This window comes from Episyrphus balteatus, chromosome 1 (genome assembly GCF_945859705.1).
Source record: "Episyrphus balteatus chromosome 1, idEpiBalt1.1, whole genome shotgun sequence".
NCBI lineage: Eukaryota > Metazoa > Arthropoda > Insecta > Diptera > Syrphidae > Episyrphus > Episyrphus balteatus.
Window position 1 is genome coordinate 130257689 of NC_079134.1, and position 15551 is coordinate 130273239.

At 29.8% G+C, this 15551-nt stretch overlaps 1 protein-coding gene across 5 annotated transcripts in view; it reads left to right on the top strand.

Moving 5' to 3' along the window:
• Nucleotides 1–15551, top strand: part of LOC129907418 (potassium voltage-gated channel subfamily H member 8) — a 153474-nt gene that overhangs the window by 131434 nt on the left and 6489 nt on the right. For 3 of the 5 annotated variants that reach the window (XM_055983619.1, XM_055983620.1, XM_055983621.1), the window contains exons 9-13: nt 5056–5260; nt 10187–10366; nt 10613–10806; nt 11883–11963; nt 15114–15209. In XM_055983619.1, coding sequence (XP_055839594.1) covers nt 5056–5260; nt 10187–10366; nt 10613–10806; nt 11883–11963; nt 15114–15209 — 756 coding nt within the window. The remainder of the gene's footprint in view (nt 1–5055; nt 5261–10186; nt 10367–10612; nt 10807–11882; nt 11964–15113; nt 15210–15551) is intronic. The other 2 variants (XM_055983622.1, XM_055983623.1) reach the window with 1 other exon arrangement.

Below are 15551 nucleotides of genomic sequence, written 5' to 3' on the forward strand. Positions count from 1 at the left end.
TATAACAAAAGAAAAAAAAAAAAAACAACTTTTAAAAAGAAAAAAAACATTGTTTATGAGTAATCAGTGCATGATTGTCAAAAAAGAATGATTTTGTAATTTATTTTAATAAAAACAAAAAAAAAAACACTTTATTTAAAAAAACAGTTTTTCGAAGTTCAAAATTTCATTAAAAATATTTTAGGCAAATATTTAGCAAAAGTGTTTGTATGGGCTTATAGAGTAATTACATATCATGCTCTTTTAGACTTGCTAAATATTTGCCTAAACAGAAGATTTTGAGAAAAAACTTTAAGATGCGTTTCAAAAAATTCATTATTTTCTCATTCAATTTTTAAATATAAGAAATTTTTTTAATTTTTTTTTTTTTTTCAGGAGAATAGTAATTTACATATTTTTATCTATGCGAGAAATTTTTATTTTATTTTTTTTCCCAAGTAATTTTGAGTTTAAACAACAAAAAAAAACAAAAGAACACCTTTTTTATTATACTTATTAAAAACTGAATTTTTTCTCTAAAACTCTCAACTTCAACCGCATGAATAAAAATAAATCAAAGACTTTGAACAAAACAAATATGCTCATCTTATCAATTTTACTGTTAAGTTTAGAACACCTGATCTTTTTTTCCCATAGCTTTAGTTTAAAAAATAACCTTTATATCACCACACTATATGGGGCTGCCCCACTGTGCGTCGGTCTGTGCGTAGGTGCGTCATCACAAAAAGCTGTACATGAAGCTGCAGCCTAAACGGGTAGACGGATTTTCTTGAAATTTGGTACAGATGATTTTTTCGTAATTTCCAAGGTTGTTTTTTTTTTTGTTTTTTAATATCTCGCTTAGAACATATACCTCCCATACAAAGATTTCGAGGTATTGCGATTTTTGACACACGTAATACTGTACGTTAATCTAACAAAACTGCATTTTTAGTTTTTCTAACAAAGTACGGATAGTGAAAATATGATAAGTTATAGCAATTTTTTCGAAAACGACTCTTACGATTTTGATTAATTTTAACACACGTAATATTGTACGTAAATCTAGCATAATTTCGTTTTAAGTTTTTCTCAAAAAATGCGGGTAGCGGAAATATGACTTATGAAATTCCTTAAAAAATCAAATTATAACTAATTCAAAATATTTTTCCAAAAAAGCTTTGACATAAAAGGTACTTTTATCATAAGAGCAAGTACGTGCGACCCCATTCGTGCATTTTATTTTATAATTGCACAAGTTCAATACCTATAAAAATAATCAACAATTACCTTTTGCAAAACATAGTTTTTCATATATTGACAATTAAATTAAATTCGTATGCCTTATTCCGTGACCTTTCTTTATTAAATAAATTTTATCTTCTTCGCTGGCTATATAAAAAAAAAAAAAAAAAAAAAAAAAAAAACAAAACCTATAGCCAGCGAAGAAGATAAAATTTAGACAATTAAATTATTTCAAATCTGTTTTCAAATCTGTCACAGTATTTCAACAAGGCTCCGCAAAATTAGGCCCCAGGAAATAAGGCCCCAAAAGAAAAAATGAAATAAGGCCCCGAATTGGGGTATTTTTTCATAATGAAAATATGCCCCAGTGAAACAAGGCCCCATCGAAATGAAAAAATGCCCCAAAAATAAATGAAATAAAGCCCCAACTTGTTTTGAACTTTTTTAGAAAAATGAAATAAGACCCCAATTTTTCTTTTTCATAATTAATTTTTTATTTTTGGTAATGAAATATCACCCCAAACCAACAGAACCATCTTTATGGACGGAACTTTTAAAATTGTTCCTCAAGGATGTTTCAAACTGTTGTTGTGTTTTTTTTTTGGTTATTCTGTTACTTAATTCTTAATTAATTCTTTTTTTCAATGATCCCTGATAGTTTTTTACATTGAAAGGCATTTGTTTGCAGTGCAGCACGATGTTTACATTGAAAAGCATTAGAAAGTAACAGAATAGCTGAAAAAATCGCGCGATTTTTCAGCTATTCTTTCTAATGCTTTCCAATGTAAACATCGTACTGCAAACCATCAGGGAGTAACAGAAATCGCGCGGTTTCTTGTAGCTATTCTGTTACTCCCTGATGGTTTACTACACAGTCTTAACATGGAAAGGCATTAGTTTGCAGCAGGATCGCGCGATTTTTTCAGCTATTCTGTTATTTAATAATGCTTTTCAATGTTAAGATCCTGCTGCAAACGAATGCCTTTCAATTTCTTGCTGCTTTTCTGTTACTCCCTGTTGGTTTGCAGCAATACTTTTCATTGTAAAGCATTAGTAAGTAACAGAATAGCTAAGAAATCGCGCTATTTTTTCAGCTATTCTGTTACTTACTAATGCTTTTCAATGTAAAGATATTGCTGCAAACCAACAGGGAGTCCACAATATGCGATACTTTGCCAATTCTGGGTCCTTGATAAGCGGAATTTTACAACAGTTTTTTTGAAAGATAATTTAGTACCTATACAATTTTATGTAAATTATGAAATATGAAATAAAGTCCCAAATTGTTTTTAAAATAAAATGGAAGTAAGCCCCAAAATAAGTGTTGGGGTTTAATTTTATGGGGGCCTTATTTCGTAATGAAATTATGCCCCAAAAACAAAATGAAAAAAGGCCCCAAAAAATGAAATAACACCCCAAAATTTGAGAAATTTCGTTGTTGTTGTTTTGTGTGTATTTTTTTGGGGCCTTATTTCATTTTTTTATTCGGGCCTTATTTAATGGGGCCTAATTTCGCGGAGCCTTTCAACAAAGCAAAACTTTCTCATTCTCTTCTTGGTATGAATATAGGAGAGGGATAACTTTTACTCCTTGAACCATATATGACATGACGTAGTATGACCTTTCATTAACCATTAACCTTATTTAAAAATTTCATACTTAGGTTCATTTACCACCACCATCTTAATCCTATTACATTCTATGCTTCCTTAAAAGCTTTTTCAAATCCATCAATGCCAAATCTGACCCTTCCACTTAAACATAAATCTGAATACCAGAATTCACGATACAATAAGGCTTAAATGACAGATTATGCTAAATTGCAAAATGAAAAAAAAAAATTATTTATTGTTATTTATATGTTATTTATTACAAGAGTACCAAAAGTGACAAAAATGTCATAATCGATAAAAGCCACAAAATCGATAAAAAACGACAAAATCGACAGAAAGCATCAAAGGTGAAAAAGTGACAAGAGTAGCAAAAGTAACAAAAGTGTCAAAATCGACAAAAGCTTAAAAATCGAAAAGAACCAACAAATCCACAAGAGTGACAAAAGTGACAAATGTGACAAAAGTTCGAAAACGACGAAAGTGTCAAAAGTGAAAATTGCGGAAAAAGGAACAAAAGTGACAAGAGAGACGCAAGTGACAAAAGTCATAAGAATGCCATAAGTTACAAGAGCGACAGAAGCAACAAGAACTGACGAAATCGACAAAAACGACAAAATCGATATAGACGACAAAATCGACTAAAGCGACAAAATTGATAAGAAACGACAAAATTTACAAGAAGGACAAAAGTGACAAATGTGAAAAATGTGTCAAAAAAGACTAGAGTGACGAAAGTGTCAAAACTAAAAAAAAGCGACAAAAGTTCAAAAATTGAGAAAAGTGACAAAAACGACGAACATGACAAAAGTGTCAAAAGTGTCGAAAAAGACGAAAGTGTTATTTCATTTTATCGACAGAATCTATAAAATCGACAAGAGCGACAAAATCGATAAAAAACGACAAAATCGACAAGAGCGACTAGAGTAACAAATGTTGCAAAAGTGACAAAAGCGTCAAAGGTGAAAAAGCGACAAGAGTATCAAAAGTGACAAAGGTGTCAAAATCGACCAACAAACAGTGACAAACAGACAACAAGAGTGACAAAAGTGACAAATGTGACAAAAGTTCGAAAGCGACGAAAGTGTCAAAAGTGAAAAAAGCGGAAAAAGCTACAAAAGTGACAAGAGAGACGCAAGTGACAAAAGTCATAAGTTACAAGAGCGACAGAAGCGACAAGAACTGACGAAATCGACAAAAACGACAAAATCGATATAGACGACAAAATCGACTAAAGCGACAAAATTGATAAAAAAACGACGAAATTGACAAGAAGGACAAAAGTGACAAAAAATGTAAAAAATGTGACAAAAGTGAGTAGAGTGACGAAAGTGTCAAAACTGAAAAAAAGCGTTCAAAAATTGAGAAAAGTGACAAAAACGACGAAAGTGACAAAAGTCACGAAAGTGTTATTTTATTTTATCGACAAAAGCGACAAAATCTATAAATCGGCAAAATCAACAATAGCGACAAAAGTTGTCACTTTGTACGTGTCAAAAGTGGGAAAACGACGAAAGTTTCAAAAGTGAAAAATAGCGAAAAAGGCAACAATAGCGACACAAGTGACAAAAGTCATAATAATATCAAAAGTGACAAGAGCGACAGTAACGACAAAAACTGAGTAAAGCGACAAAAGTGAATAAAGTGACGAAATCAACAAAAGCGACAAAATCGATATAAAAGACAAAATCGACAAGAGTGGAAAAATCGAAAAATCGTCAAAATTGACAAAAGCGACAAAATCGACAAGAGTGTAAAAAGTGAAAAAAGTGACAAAAATTACGAAATTGACAAAAGTTTCGAAAGTGACGAAAGTGGTATTTTATTTAACAACAAGAGCGACAAGATTGACAAAATTTTCAAGAGTGGCAAAAATGACAAAAGCCTCAAAATCGACAAAATCGATAAAAACGACAGAATCGACAAGACCGACAAGAGTGACAAAAGTGACAAAAGTTGCTTTTAGGTCATTTTTGTATCGTGGCGTCTTCCCTTAACTTTTCTCTCCAGCTATGTAATGCATTTGAATTAAATAAAATAGTGTAATCTAAGTGCTTAATTATATTTATAAAAGAAAGGTAAGGTAAATAATCTTTGTCATTTCAGGTGGTCTTTATTAATAAAAACAAAATTTTAACTCATTATGTATATTGAAAGTTCAAATTCAATGTTTCACCAATAAATTATTCATTTTATAATAAGTTATCTTTTTTTTTTGCAGGAATCACACATTCATCTTGTTAAACTAACAAGACTCCTGCGACTTGCTCGTCTTTTACAAAAATTAGACAGATACTCACAATACACGGCATTGGTATTGACACTCTTGATGTTGTGCTTCTCGTTGGTGGCTCATTGGCTTGCGTGCATCTGGTATGTCATCGCTGAAAAGGAGAACATGATTAATGACAATGGATGGGATATCGGTGAGTAGCATGCAATGAGCAGTATAGAACGTTAGATGGTATAAATGGGAATTGTGTGTGATAGTTAATGTCGTTGGAATTTATGTGGGGGATATCAAAATACGGCCCTGAAACGCAGTAACAAAACGCTAAAAATGATGAACAATGGGAATATTTTTGCTTTGGCATTTATTTTGATCACAAAGAAAGGTTGTTGATGCAATAAATTATCTCGAACGCCTTCTCTAGTCTTCTCATATATCTAATACGATTTGTCTTTAGATGAGCATCGATTGTTACACTATATCCTGAACCCATCTACAAATCAAGTTCATTATTATCTCTTTGATATTTTCACCAGATCTCTGGATGAACTTTAATTGGTTTTGTGGCCAGAAAACTGTGCCTTCTGTTATTAATTGCCTGTAGACAGGAAAAAAAAAGATTTACTAGGTATTGTATCGATTGAATATAAAAACGGATTCAAGTGAGAAGGTTTTATTATGTTTGCATTAAAATAAATGAGAATTTAAATAAGGTTAATGCAATTGAACTTCATTGATTAATATTTAAGGACATTTTAAAGTAATTTTGGGCAATTAAAATGCAATTTTAGTGATTAATGGAAAGTTTTTATAAAATCAGATAAGGTAATCAATTCAGTGAGTAAGTTCAGGACTGAAGGAGCCAAATATAAGAAACAATCTGGAAAGAAGGACAAAATAATATTTATATCAAATTTCTCGAAAGCTCGATTAAAGTTTATATTTAATATAGGTAGTTATTAAAATTCTTTGTTCAAGCATTTTTTAAAGTAGTTTTAAGTAAAGGAACCTGCATTTTAACACAATACGTTGACAAATAATACCTACATATATTATCGAAGTGGGTCACTGTGGCGTATGCGTATTATTTATTTTCATTGAACAACTTTATTCTGGGTTGGGGTCGAAATTCTGTGTGTTGCAAAATTCTGTATTCAAAATACTGTATGCCAAAATACTGTATGTAAAAATTCTATATGTGCAAAATGCTGTAGGAACAAAATTCTGAAAGTCAAAATTCTGTATAGCAAAATTCTGGTTGGTCAAAATACTGTATTTCAAAATTCTGTACATCAAAAAATTCTGTAAAAATGCTGTAAAAAAATATCGTTTTGATAATGTAAAAAAGTGCGGGCGCACTTTTTTACATTATCAAAATTCAAAACGATATTTTTTTACAGCATTTTTACAGAATTTTTATATACAGTATTTTGCCGTACAGAATTTTACAAAACAGAATTTTGCATGTCAGTATTTTGTTGATACAGTATTTTGACGTACAGAATTTTGTATTTACAGTATAATGACGTACAGAATTATAGTATTACAGTATTTTGACCCCACAGAATTTTGTCGTACAGAATTTTGACAAGCAGAATTATGACCCGCTCCCCTTTATTCTACAAATTAACCTTTTAGGACCAATTTCCAAATATTTTACCATCCGCACAATTTTAGGTTTACAGTGATTTTAGTAGAACATGTAAAATATTACGGAAAATTCGTTCAAAATAATGGTACATGCAGAAAATTTTAAATATGAATAAATATAAATATTTTATTTATATTTTCTAGTCGGGAAAATAATTTCAAAAAGAATTATAAGAAATTCACTTTTGAACTCTTAACAAAAAGTATCTTATGTTGTTAAGGTTTAATTAATCAAAATTTGTTTAAAAAATAATTGAGCATTCTTAAAGTTAGCAAAAATAGTTTTTTTATAGAAACCAAAATACACTTTTCTTAAGTTTTTGGTCTGCTAAGCTCGAATTTCGGAGAAAATTCCATTACAACACATAATTTAAGATATTACCGTTGGAAAATCTAATTTTTTTAGCAGTTTTTGATGTTATGTCCTTCCACGTGGTAATTTGTTTTAAATAAATATGTGACTGTTTCGAAATTACTTCGGTTTTTTTTTAACTCGTTTAAGTCTTATTAATATGTATCTCTTTTCTACTTTGAATAATCTTAAGTCAGGGCTGCCAGAAATCATGATTTAGCATGATTTTCATGTTTTTTGAACTAAAATCATGTTTTAATGTTTTCGTGCCCAAAATCATTTTTTTTTTTTTTTTTCAATCCAAGAGAAAAATCTTTATCATCCAACAATTTATAAACCAACAATCTTCACTAGGTGAACTGTTATTTTTAATAAGTTATTCAATACCTACATGAAGTATTTATTTATGAAATTAACCCTAACGGCCATAATTATTCACTAGTTTTAAAAATACATCTGGATGTAAGGAAATTGAAATGTCAAAAATAAATCCAAATCCAAAATAGTTAACCCGATTTTAACTATGAAAATAGTTAAAAATGATTTTTCTCTGTATGATATGGATTTGGATTTATTTTTGACATTTCAATTTCCTTACATCCAGATGCATTTTTTAAACTAGTGAATAATATGGCCGTAAATGAGTACAAATTATAAACTGATGTATCTATGTTTTCAAGTTTTATTCCTGCCATTTCTGTAATTTAAGTTATAACTACAATGGCCACCTTTTGAAAAAAAGCGGGAAAATTACAAAAGCAAATAATTTATTTTTTCCTACAAAAGGCAATTTTTCCAGAAAAAAAAACTATAAACTAAATTTTTGAAGCCAATATCTCTGTGGCCACAAGCCTTAACCGCCTAAGTCGAGATAGGATTTTTTAGAGATCGTCTCACTAAAATGCTTGCCATTTATTAATTTGCTGCACCATAAGCTGACATTTTTCTTAACTCGACTTAGGTTGTTCTGCCCTAATATTTTTTCGTATCAAATAAATTATGCGAGCGCAGGTTTACCCTAGGGAGGCAAAATAAAATCGTTAACTCCTCGTTTTCCTATCTCGACTTAGGCGGTTAAGGCTTGTGGCCACAGATCTATGATTTCTGCATCATAAAATTAGTTTGAAAATTTTCACTTTAAGACTTTTTGCAAAAAATACCCTGTGTAGTTATACCTTTGATACTTTATTAATAATATTTTCTAAAATGAACTCGAAATAATTTGTTTTATTCCCCCCTAGTCACGATGTGGACGTTCATTTTCTATCAATTTTTGCTTTTTTTATAAATCATGTTTTTTCAACAGAAATCATGTTTTTTATCATGTTTTTTTAAATTTCAAAATGGCAGCACTGTCTTTTCTTTTTTTTTTCCCACGCCTCTTTCCCCCCCAGATACCGCACGCGCTGGGGTCCATTTTCACCGAGTACGAAGTCATTTGCGGATGATTATCGTATCGGCACTTTTTAGTGTTTTTTGAAGGTAAAAACAAATTAAAAAGAACTAAATAAGTAAAGTTAAGTTAATGTCATCATGTTTGGTATGTTTTCTCTATAAAAAAAAATATTATGTTGCTTCATGTATAAAGTCTAAGAACTTAGGTACCTATAAAAGTTCAATTTGTCATCGAATCAAAAAAAAAAAATAATAATAATAATAAAAAACACCCTTTTACCCAATTTTTTTTAAAGAAAACTCTTTATTCTTGCTGTTTAAACCACATGCAAGGTTTTTACCAAATTTCATTAGGGTGACCCATCAATTTTTGTTTCGCTTAAAAAAAAAACACTCTTTTTCGATGATATTTTAATAGCCACTTTATATTCTTGTTTTCAATATAAAAAGTAACATAATTTCTGCATTTCAATGGGGAACCACTATTACTTACTACTTAGTTTTTTCCAAAATATCCACATTTTCTCTACACCAAAAAAAAAAACACCCTTTCACATAAAAAAAATTTATAGACTACCTACCTAATTTTATTCGTAATTAAGACAAACATTTTTAATGAATTTCGTTAGGATACCTTTTAGGTATACCATTGTCGCGGATTTTCCTTAATTCCAAAAAAAAAAAACATTCTTTCACTAAAATATTTTTAGGTAGGTATAGACTTTCACTCAAGATAATTTTGTACACTCTGAAGATTCTTAAATCTTGTAACAAATAAAATTTTTTCACCAAGTTTAAAAAATTAACAAATTTTATGCTAGTTGTTATGATACCTTTCTCTCTCAACACCTAAAAAAAAAAAACACAATTTTAATGTGACACCTTTTCATTTTGTTCTTCTTGCCTTACATATGTATAAATTGGGTAAAATTTGGTCCAATTTAAACAAGTTCTAGGGGTCGCTACCATAATTCAAAGTTTTGAAAAAATAGCAAATTTTGTTTTTTTTTTTCTTAGAAAATTTTAAAACTTGTAATCAGAAATTAATACGTTATATTTAATCTTTTATTTATTTATTTAATATGTTAAATGCTAACATTACATCTTTAGCTGTTTTAAAAGAAATTTTGATAAAAATCGCGCTTAATTTTGAATATTTTTGAATTTGACTTTTTTTTTTTTTTTTTTGTTATTCTGTAGAATAGCTAACTGAGTGATCTTTCTTAATTGGAAAATGAGCCTAATATCTTCAATCTGCAGACAGTTAACTGACTGTTTATTAGAAGATTGAAAAATCGGGTATTTTGTATTGTTTTCCCTACTATAAATCATTGAAAATAGCGACCCCTAAATTTAAATATTAAAATTGGAAAAAAATACTATATACTATGCTTATATGGTAGAATATAATGCAAGAGTGTCCAATTAAAAAAAAGAAAACAAATTTTTTTCGACCATATAAGAAGATGAAAACAGAGCAAATATTTTTTTATTACAGACATTAATGCTAACAGTATAAAAGTGCTTTCAAAAAATGAATAGATTTGAAACACGAACACCACTATTTCTTATCTCGATTTCCCATAACCATCTAATTCTTAAATTCTATAGCTAAATGTCGATAATATCTACATCGACTGTATACACAAAAAATATAGATATAAACACACTTAAAGATTTAACTACTTGACAAAATGTCGTCTTTTTATTTTTTTCATTTTGTAGGTTGGATGCACAGTTTATCAGAACGTTTAAAAGTTCCAATTTCCAACATAACAAACTCTGAAGCCTACTCAACAGCTCTCTACTTTACATTTACAAGTCTCACATCGGTTGGATTTGGTAATGTCTCAGCCAATACAACTGCCGAAAAAGTATTTACCATTTTGATGATGTTAATTGGAGGTAAGCATTATACGATTTTCATCTATCTAGACCCACACATTTATATACTTTCTGCTTTGTTCTTTTGTTAAAGAACGGTAAGTATGGTATTATAGGAATTAGCATGCAGAGTCGTTGTCGTCTTGAACATAGAGGCGACACAATGACTCTATTCTTCTTATCATGTCTTCAACATCAACTAAGTAAAGACTCTTTATACGTTCTACATTTTCTCTCTTTTTTTTTTTTTGTTTTTCTCAAACACAGCTCTAATGCATGCCGTTGTCTTTGGTAATGTGACCGCAATTATACAAAGGATGTACTCTAGACGTTCGCTATACGAGAGCAAATGGAGAGATCTAAAGGACTTCATTGCCCTGCATCAGGTACGTATGGGCAATTGCATTAGAATTATGAACTCGCACAACCTTAAACGGGAATATACCAACTCGCCTGCACTGGTAAGTCGCTGCCTTTTAAAAATAGTTACACGACACAAAAGGATATATATGTACACAACAATAATTTCGTATATGTTGAGGGGGGTTATAGCTCCTCTATATACCTACTTTATATATATATATACCCAAGTACCGCCAAGCCACCACAATCAATTTTATACACAGAAAGCGTTTTATGAAGCGCATCATTTTAATTTTCCGCTTCAAACGATGAGACACGAGTGCAGTACGAATGAGTGTGATAGAGTTGACCTGGTTTAGCATAGGTACACAATCTACAGAGAGTATTAGAAGTGCTATATGTACCTTTGGAGGAATTCTATATCCCCACTTCACAATGTGATGGGATGGGTTGTCTGTCTATATGAGGACAACTCATCTCCATTTACCATATCACCCATCCAGAGTGCATTATTGCAGATGGGGCTCGAAAAAATGTATAAATTACATCAGAAAGGATATTTTTTATCATTTAAGTATGTAGTAGTGGTATATGGTGGCTTTGTTTAATCGAGATCCATGATGATGTGGGGATGAGACGTATGTGGTTCTTGTGTTGGAGTAGGTACCTACCACCCACTCACCTATACACACACATGATAGTTGTTCTAATGCATCCTTTTTTTCTAAGTACTTGGCCCAGATTTGAGGCGAACTGGGTGTGAAAATTGTCGACTGATGTGGCAACTTTTTGCATGGGTGACCAAAAAGATACATTTCTTGTGTGCGTTTAGAAATATTTTTTTCCATTTCCTTTCCTTTTTCTATTCACTTATGGAATATGAGTGGGGAATATTGTATGCAAAGAGAGAGAGAGAAAAAAATAAAATTAGTTTTGTTTTTTTTTTTTTTATTAAATTTGCTTTGGAAAAGTTTTGTGAAGGTCCTAATACGATTTAAGGATTTTTTTCCTAGAGAAAAAAAAGCGACGGAAAAGTACTTTTTTCACTTGAACTAACACGATTTTTGCTAAGCTCATAGATACTTTTGCTTTGTTTGTATATTTTTTTTCGTTTTCCTATTTAACTGAAATTATATTTAAATATTTTTTTTTTGTCTTTGAAAAAAATAAAAAGATGCCGAAAGAACTGAAACAACGGATAGAGGACTATTTTCAAACAAGCTGGTCCCTCAACCATGGAATTGATATTTACGAGGTAAGTGTTCTAATTTTTTCTTTTGTTTATATATTTTTTCATTTTAAAAATTAATATTGTTTAAAATTGTTATGGGTAAGGGTAAAGAAGCTTGTGGGACTCATTTATTATGTCGATGGGAAAAATGTAGGATGGAAAATTTCTTCACTTTTTTTTCTTTTTCTTTGGTGGAAAAGGATAATCGTTTTCTTGGGAATTTGTTTTTTTGTGTTTCTTTTTTTGGTTCATTCTTTTGTTTAAAATGCGTAAAAAAGAAAGTATAATGGTGAATTAAATTAGGTTTATGAAATTTTTATTATTTTTTTTTTTTGTGATGAAATTATGAATGGGATTAATATCTGCAAAGCGGAAAGATTATTTTTTATGATAAAGTCATCATTTGTCAAAATCCCTTTTTAGGTTAGAGGAAAATTGTACTGTTATAATAAAGGAAAATTAAATAAAAATATCTCTCTGCAGATTAGAAGGGAAATTAGTATCGACGTTTTAGATCATAGTTATTTTTAAGTGGTCTATTAAAAAAAACTTTTGTATGGAACAAATTCGTTCAAGAGTTTTTATTTCCTGAATATGATTCCTTGGCACGAAAGTATAAATTATCTACTACATCCATTGGTGTATTCCTGCGAGAACGGTAACACTCGTCGGTTTTTAATTTAGTTTTTTTTTTTTATTAGAAAAATCCTAACTTTAAAATGGCTCAAAGACACAATGGATTTAGTGACATTTTTGGTTCAAAATTCTTATGAGTAGTTTAACACATAAAAGCTTCCTTTGGAAATAATAAAAAAAAAAAAAATTGTACCGCTATTAATGTTACCTGCCATAGAACGTTTTTTGAAGTGAAAACTTCTTTAGTATCGTAGTGATTTGAAACAAGATGAAACGAAAACGCGACACGAACATTCAACTTGTTATAACATTTTTGTTTTAATAGATAGATGAATGAAATACTGTACTGTAGATAGGTCATTAAATAAACTATAAATGTACAAAATTTTAATTAATTTCATGTGCAAAATTCTGAGAACGGTAAAAAGATATTCTTTTTCTACACACGTTATATCTTTTGATCTAGTGCACATACAAATTTTAATTAACTTTAATATGCATGCTGATAACATAACCTTTTATTTGATATATCACAATTCACTGTACAAGATCTACACAATCTTAAATTGAAAAAAACTTGAAAAATACCTCAAAACACCTGTGGAGATCTGTTGACGATGACCAGTGTAGGAAGTACCGTAATCTCAGCTTGAAATTTCGACTTATAGTTGGCTTTAAAAAATTCTTATTTTTTTTTTTTCTTTAATCATTTTAAAAAAGATATTTAATGGTGTTAAAAGAGAAAAAAGATTGATTTTTTTTGCTTTTTTGATGAAAAGTGATTTGGTTTGAAAAAATAAGCTCTTTTTGTAGATGTTTTATAGACATGAACGATATAAAAATTTAGTGCTGAAACAATAAGCTTTCAGATGATATAAAATTAATATAGGTTGTCATATAAAAAACATGTATTTAAAGGAGATAGAATAAAAAATAGGTATATTTTTTTTATTTTTTTTTTTCAAGAAAAATTTTTATTTATGAATTTTTCGTAATCGACAAAGCCAATTTCAGCCAGTTTTTAAATTTAAAAACGATAAAATAATCTTTACATAAAAGTTTTTAAAAATGTTCAAAAAATACATTTTTGGATTTTAAAAAAATATTTCAAAATTTTAATTTGAAAAATCAATTTTTTGAAAACGGGTTGATGAATTTTTCGCAAATTTTGTTTTTATGTGTTGAATAATATTTTCTTAAAAATAGCATACCAACTTATATTTTTCAAAAATGTTAGAAAATGTGTATATATAAAAAATTATTTTGTTTTAACGATTTTCGAACTTTTTTTTTTTTTCAAAAAATTCTTTTCTTCTTCTTCTTCCTTTTTCTCGGCGCTGTTATGATCTCGATGTCGAGGGGATCATAACTATCCCACGTAACTGCTTCACACTAGTGATCCGCCTGTGGGGTTCGCCGGGTTGACCTCAGAAATCGGCGGCAAGCCTCCCGGTTTTGTATTGTTCCATTTCTAAGGCCAACTGAATGCTGGTGGTTTTGCATTTGCTTGTACCAGGAGTTTTTAGGCCTACCTTTCTTTCTATTTCGTGTTGGAACGTTGTATGATATTGCTTTTTTGACGGGGTTCTCAGGATCTCTCCTTTGAACATGGCAATACCAACTGAGTGAGTCGTGTTCAATTTTTTGGGAGATGGTGTTTTTAACATGAAGGCTTCAAAAAATTCTTTTACATATGCAAAAAATCAAATGGCATACTTTGTTTAGGGATACATGATTTAAAATTATGATTATCTAATTAATTATAAAAACAAATTTAATTTTTTTTTTACACTATCTACTTATGAAATTCCTTAAAAATATCAAATTTAAAATTTTCGCTACATTTGTTAACTAAAAAGCTTTGACATTAGAGTTATTTTTACCATAAGAGTAAGTACGTGCATTTTTTTGCTCTGGAGATCCGGTCTTTTAAATAGACTATAGATTGACTCTGTTATAAAATTTAAACAGAAAATAAAGTAAAGTTATTAAGCTTTGTTAAACGATTTGAAACATGTAAGTGAATTTCAAAAAATTAACTATTTTTGATTGAGGAACTAAATATCTAAACGACAAAAAACCTGTTTTGACTAGAGCCCAAATGAGATGATCTGTAATATTCTTTTGCGGAATATAAACCTCTTACAGTGTAGAATAATATGAAAAATATCTAATATTGTTTAAAAGGTGATAACTTATACAAAACAAGCTTCTTTCTCACTCTCTCCATTTAATCATAGACACATATTAAAAAAATCTTTCATACAACTGATATAACAAAGAGGCATAAACTCAAAAACTCTTTCAGTTCTTCTTTGAAATAATTCACATGAATATATTTAGGTATTCCGTTATGATATGAAATTGAATTTTTTTTTTTTGTGACACTTTTTTCATATTATTATTCTACAACAATAGAAGAGAGAAAAAAACTAATCTTCTCCACATTTATTTCCTTATTCGTATAAAATAACTTTGTATTGAACATTTACATCAATAATTTTGTATCCAATTTTATACTTTTTTTTATACTTTCAGACACTTCGTGAGTTCCCTGAAGAGCTCCGGGGAGATGTTTCTATGCATCTACATCGGGAAATACTTCAGCTGCCAATTTTCGAGGCAGCATCGCAGGTAAATTGAAAAGGAGAAAAAAAAAATCCGAGAGGAAGTTGGTTTCTCTTCTTTTTTTTTGTTCGCGGATACGAGTATTTTCATCATGCTTTCCTGTTACAAGCATATATATAACTCGTTGACACAAATGCTGTGAAGTAGTTATATTGGAAAGAGGGTGTTGACTGATTTTGATTAGTATGACATAAGTACATACATATACATCATAGAAACGTGTAATAATGTTTGTGAGAACTTTTTTTTGAAATTGATAAAAATGGCGCAGATTACAAAAGTCGCTCATTTATTATTTTTTAATTTAATATTAATCAATATACGTTCAAGAAATGTATCTGAATCAGT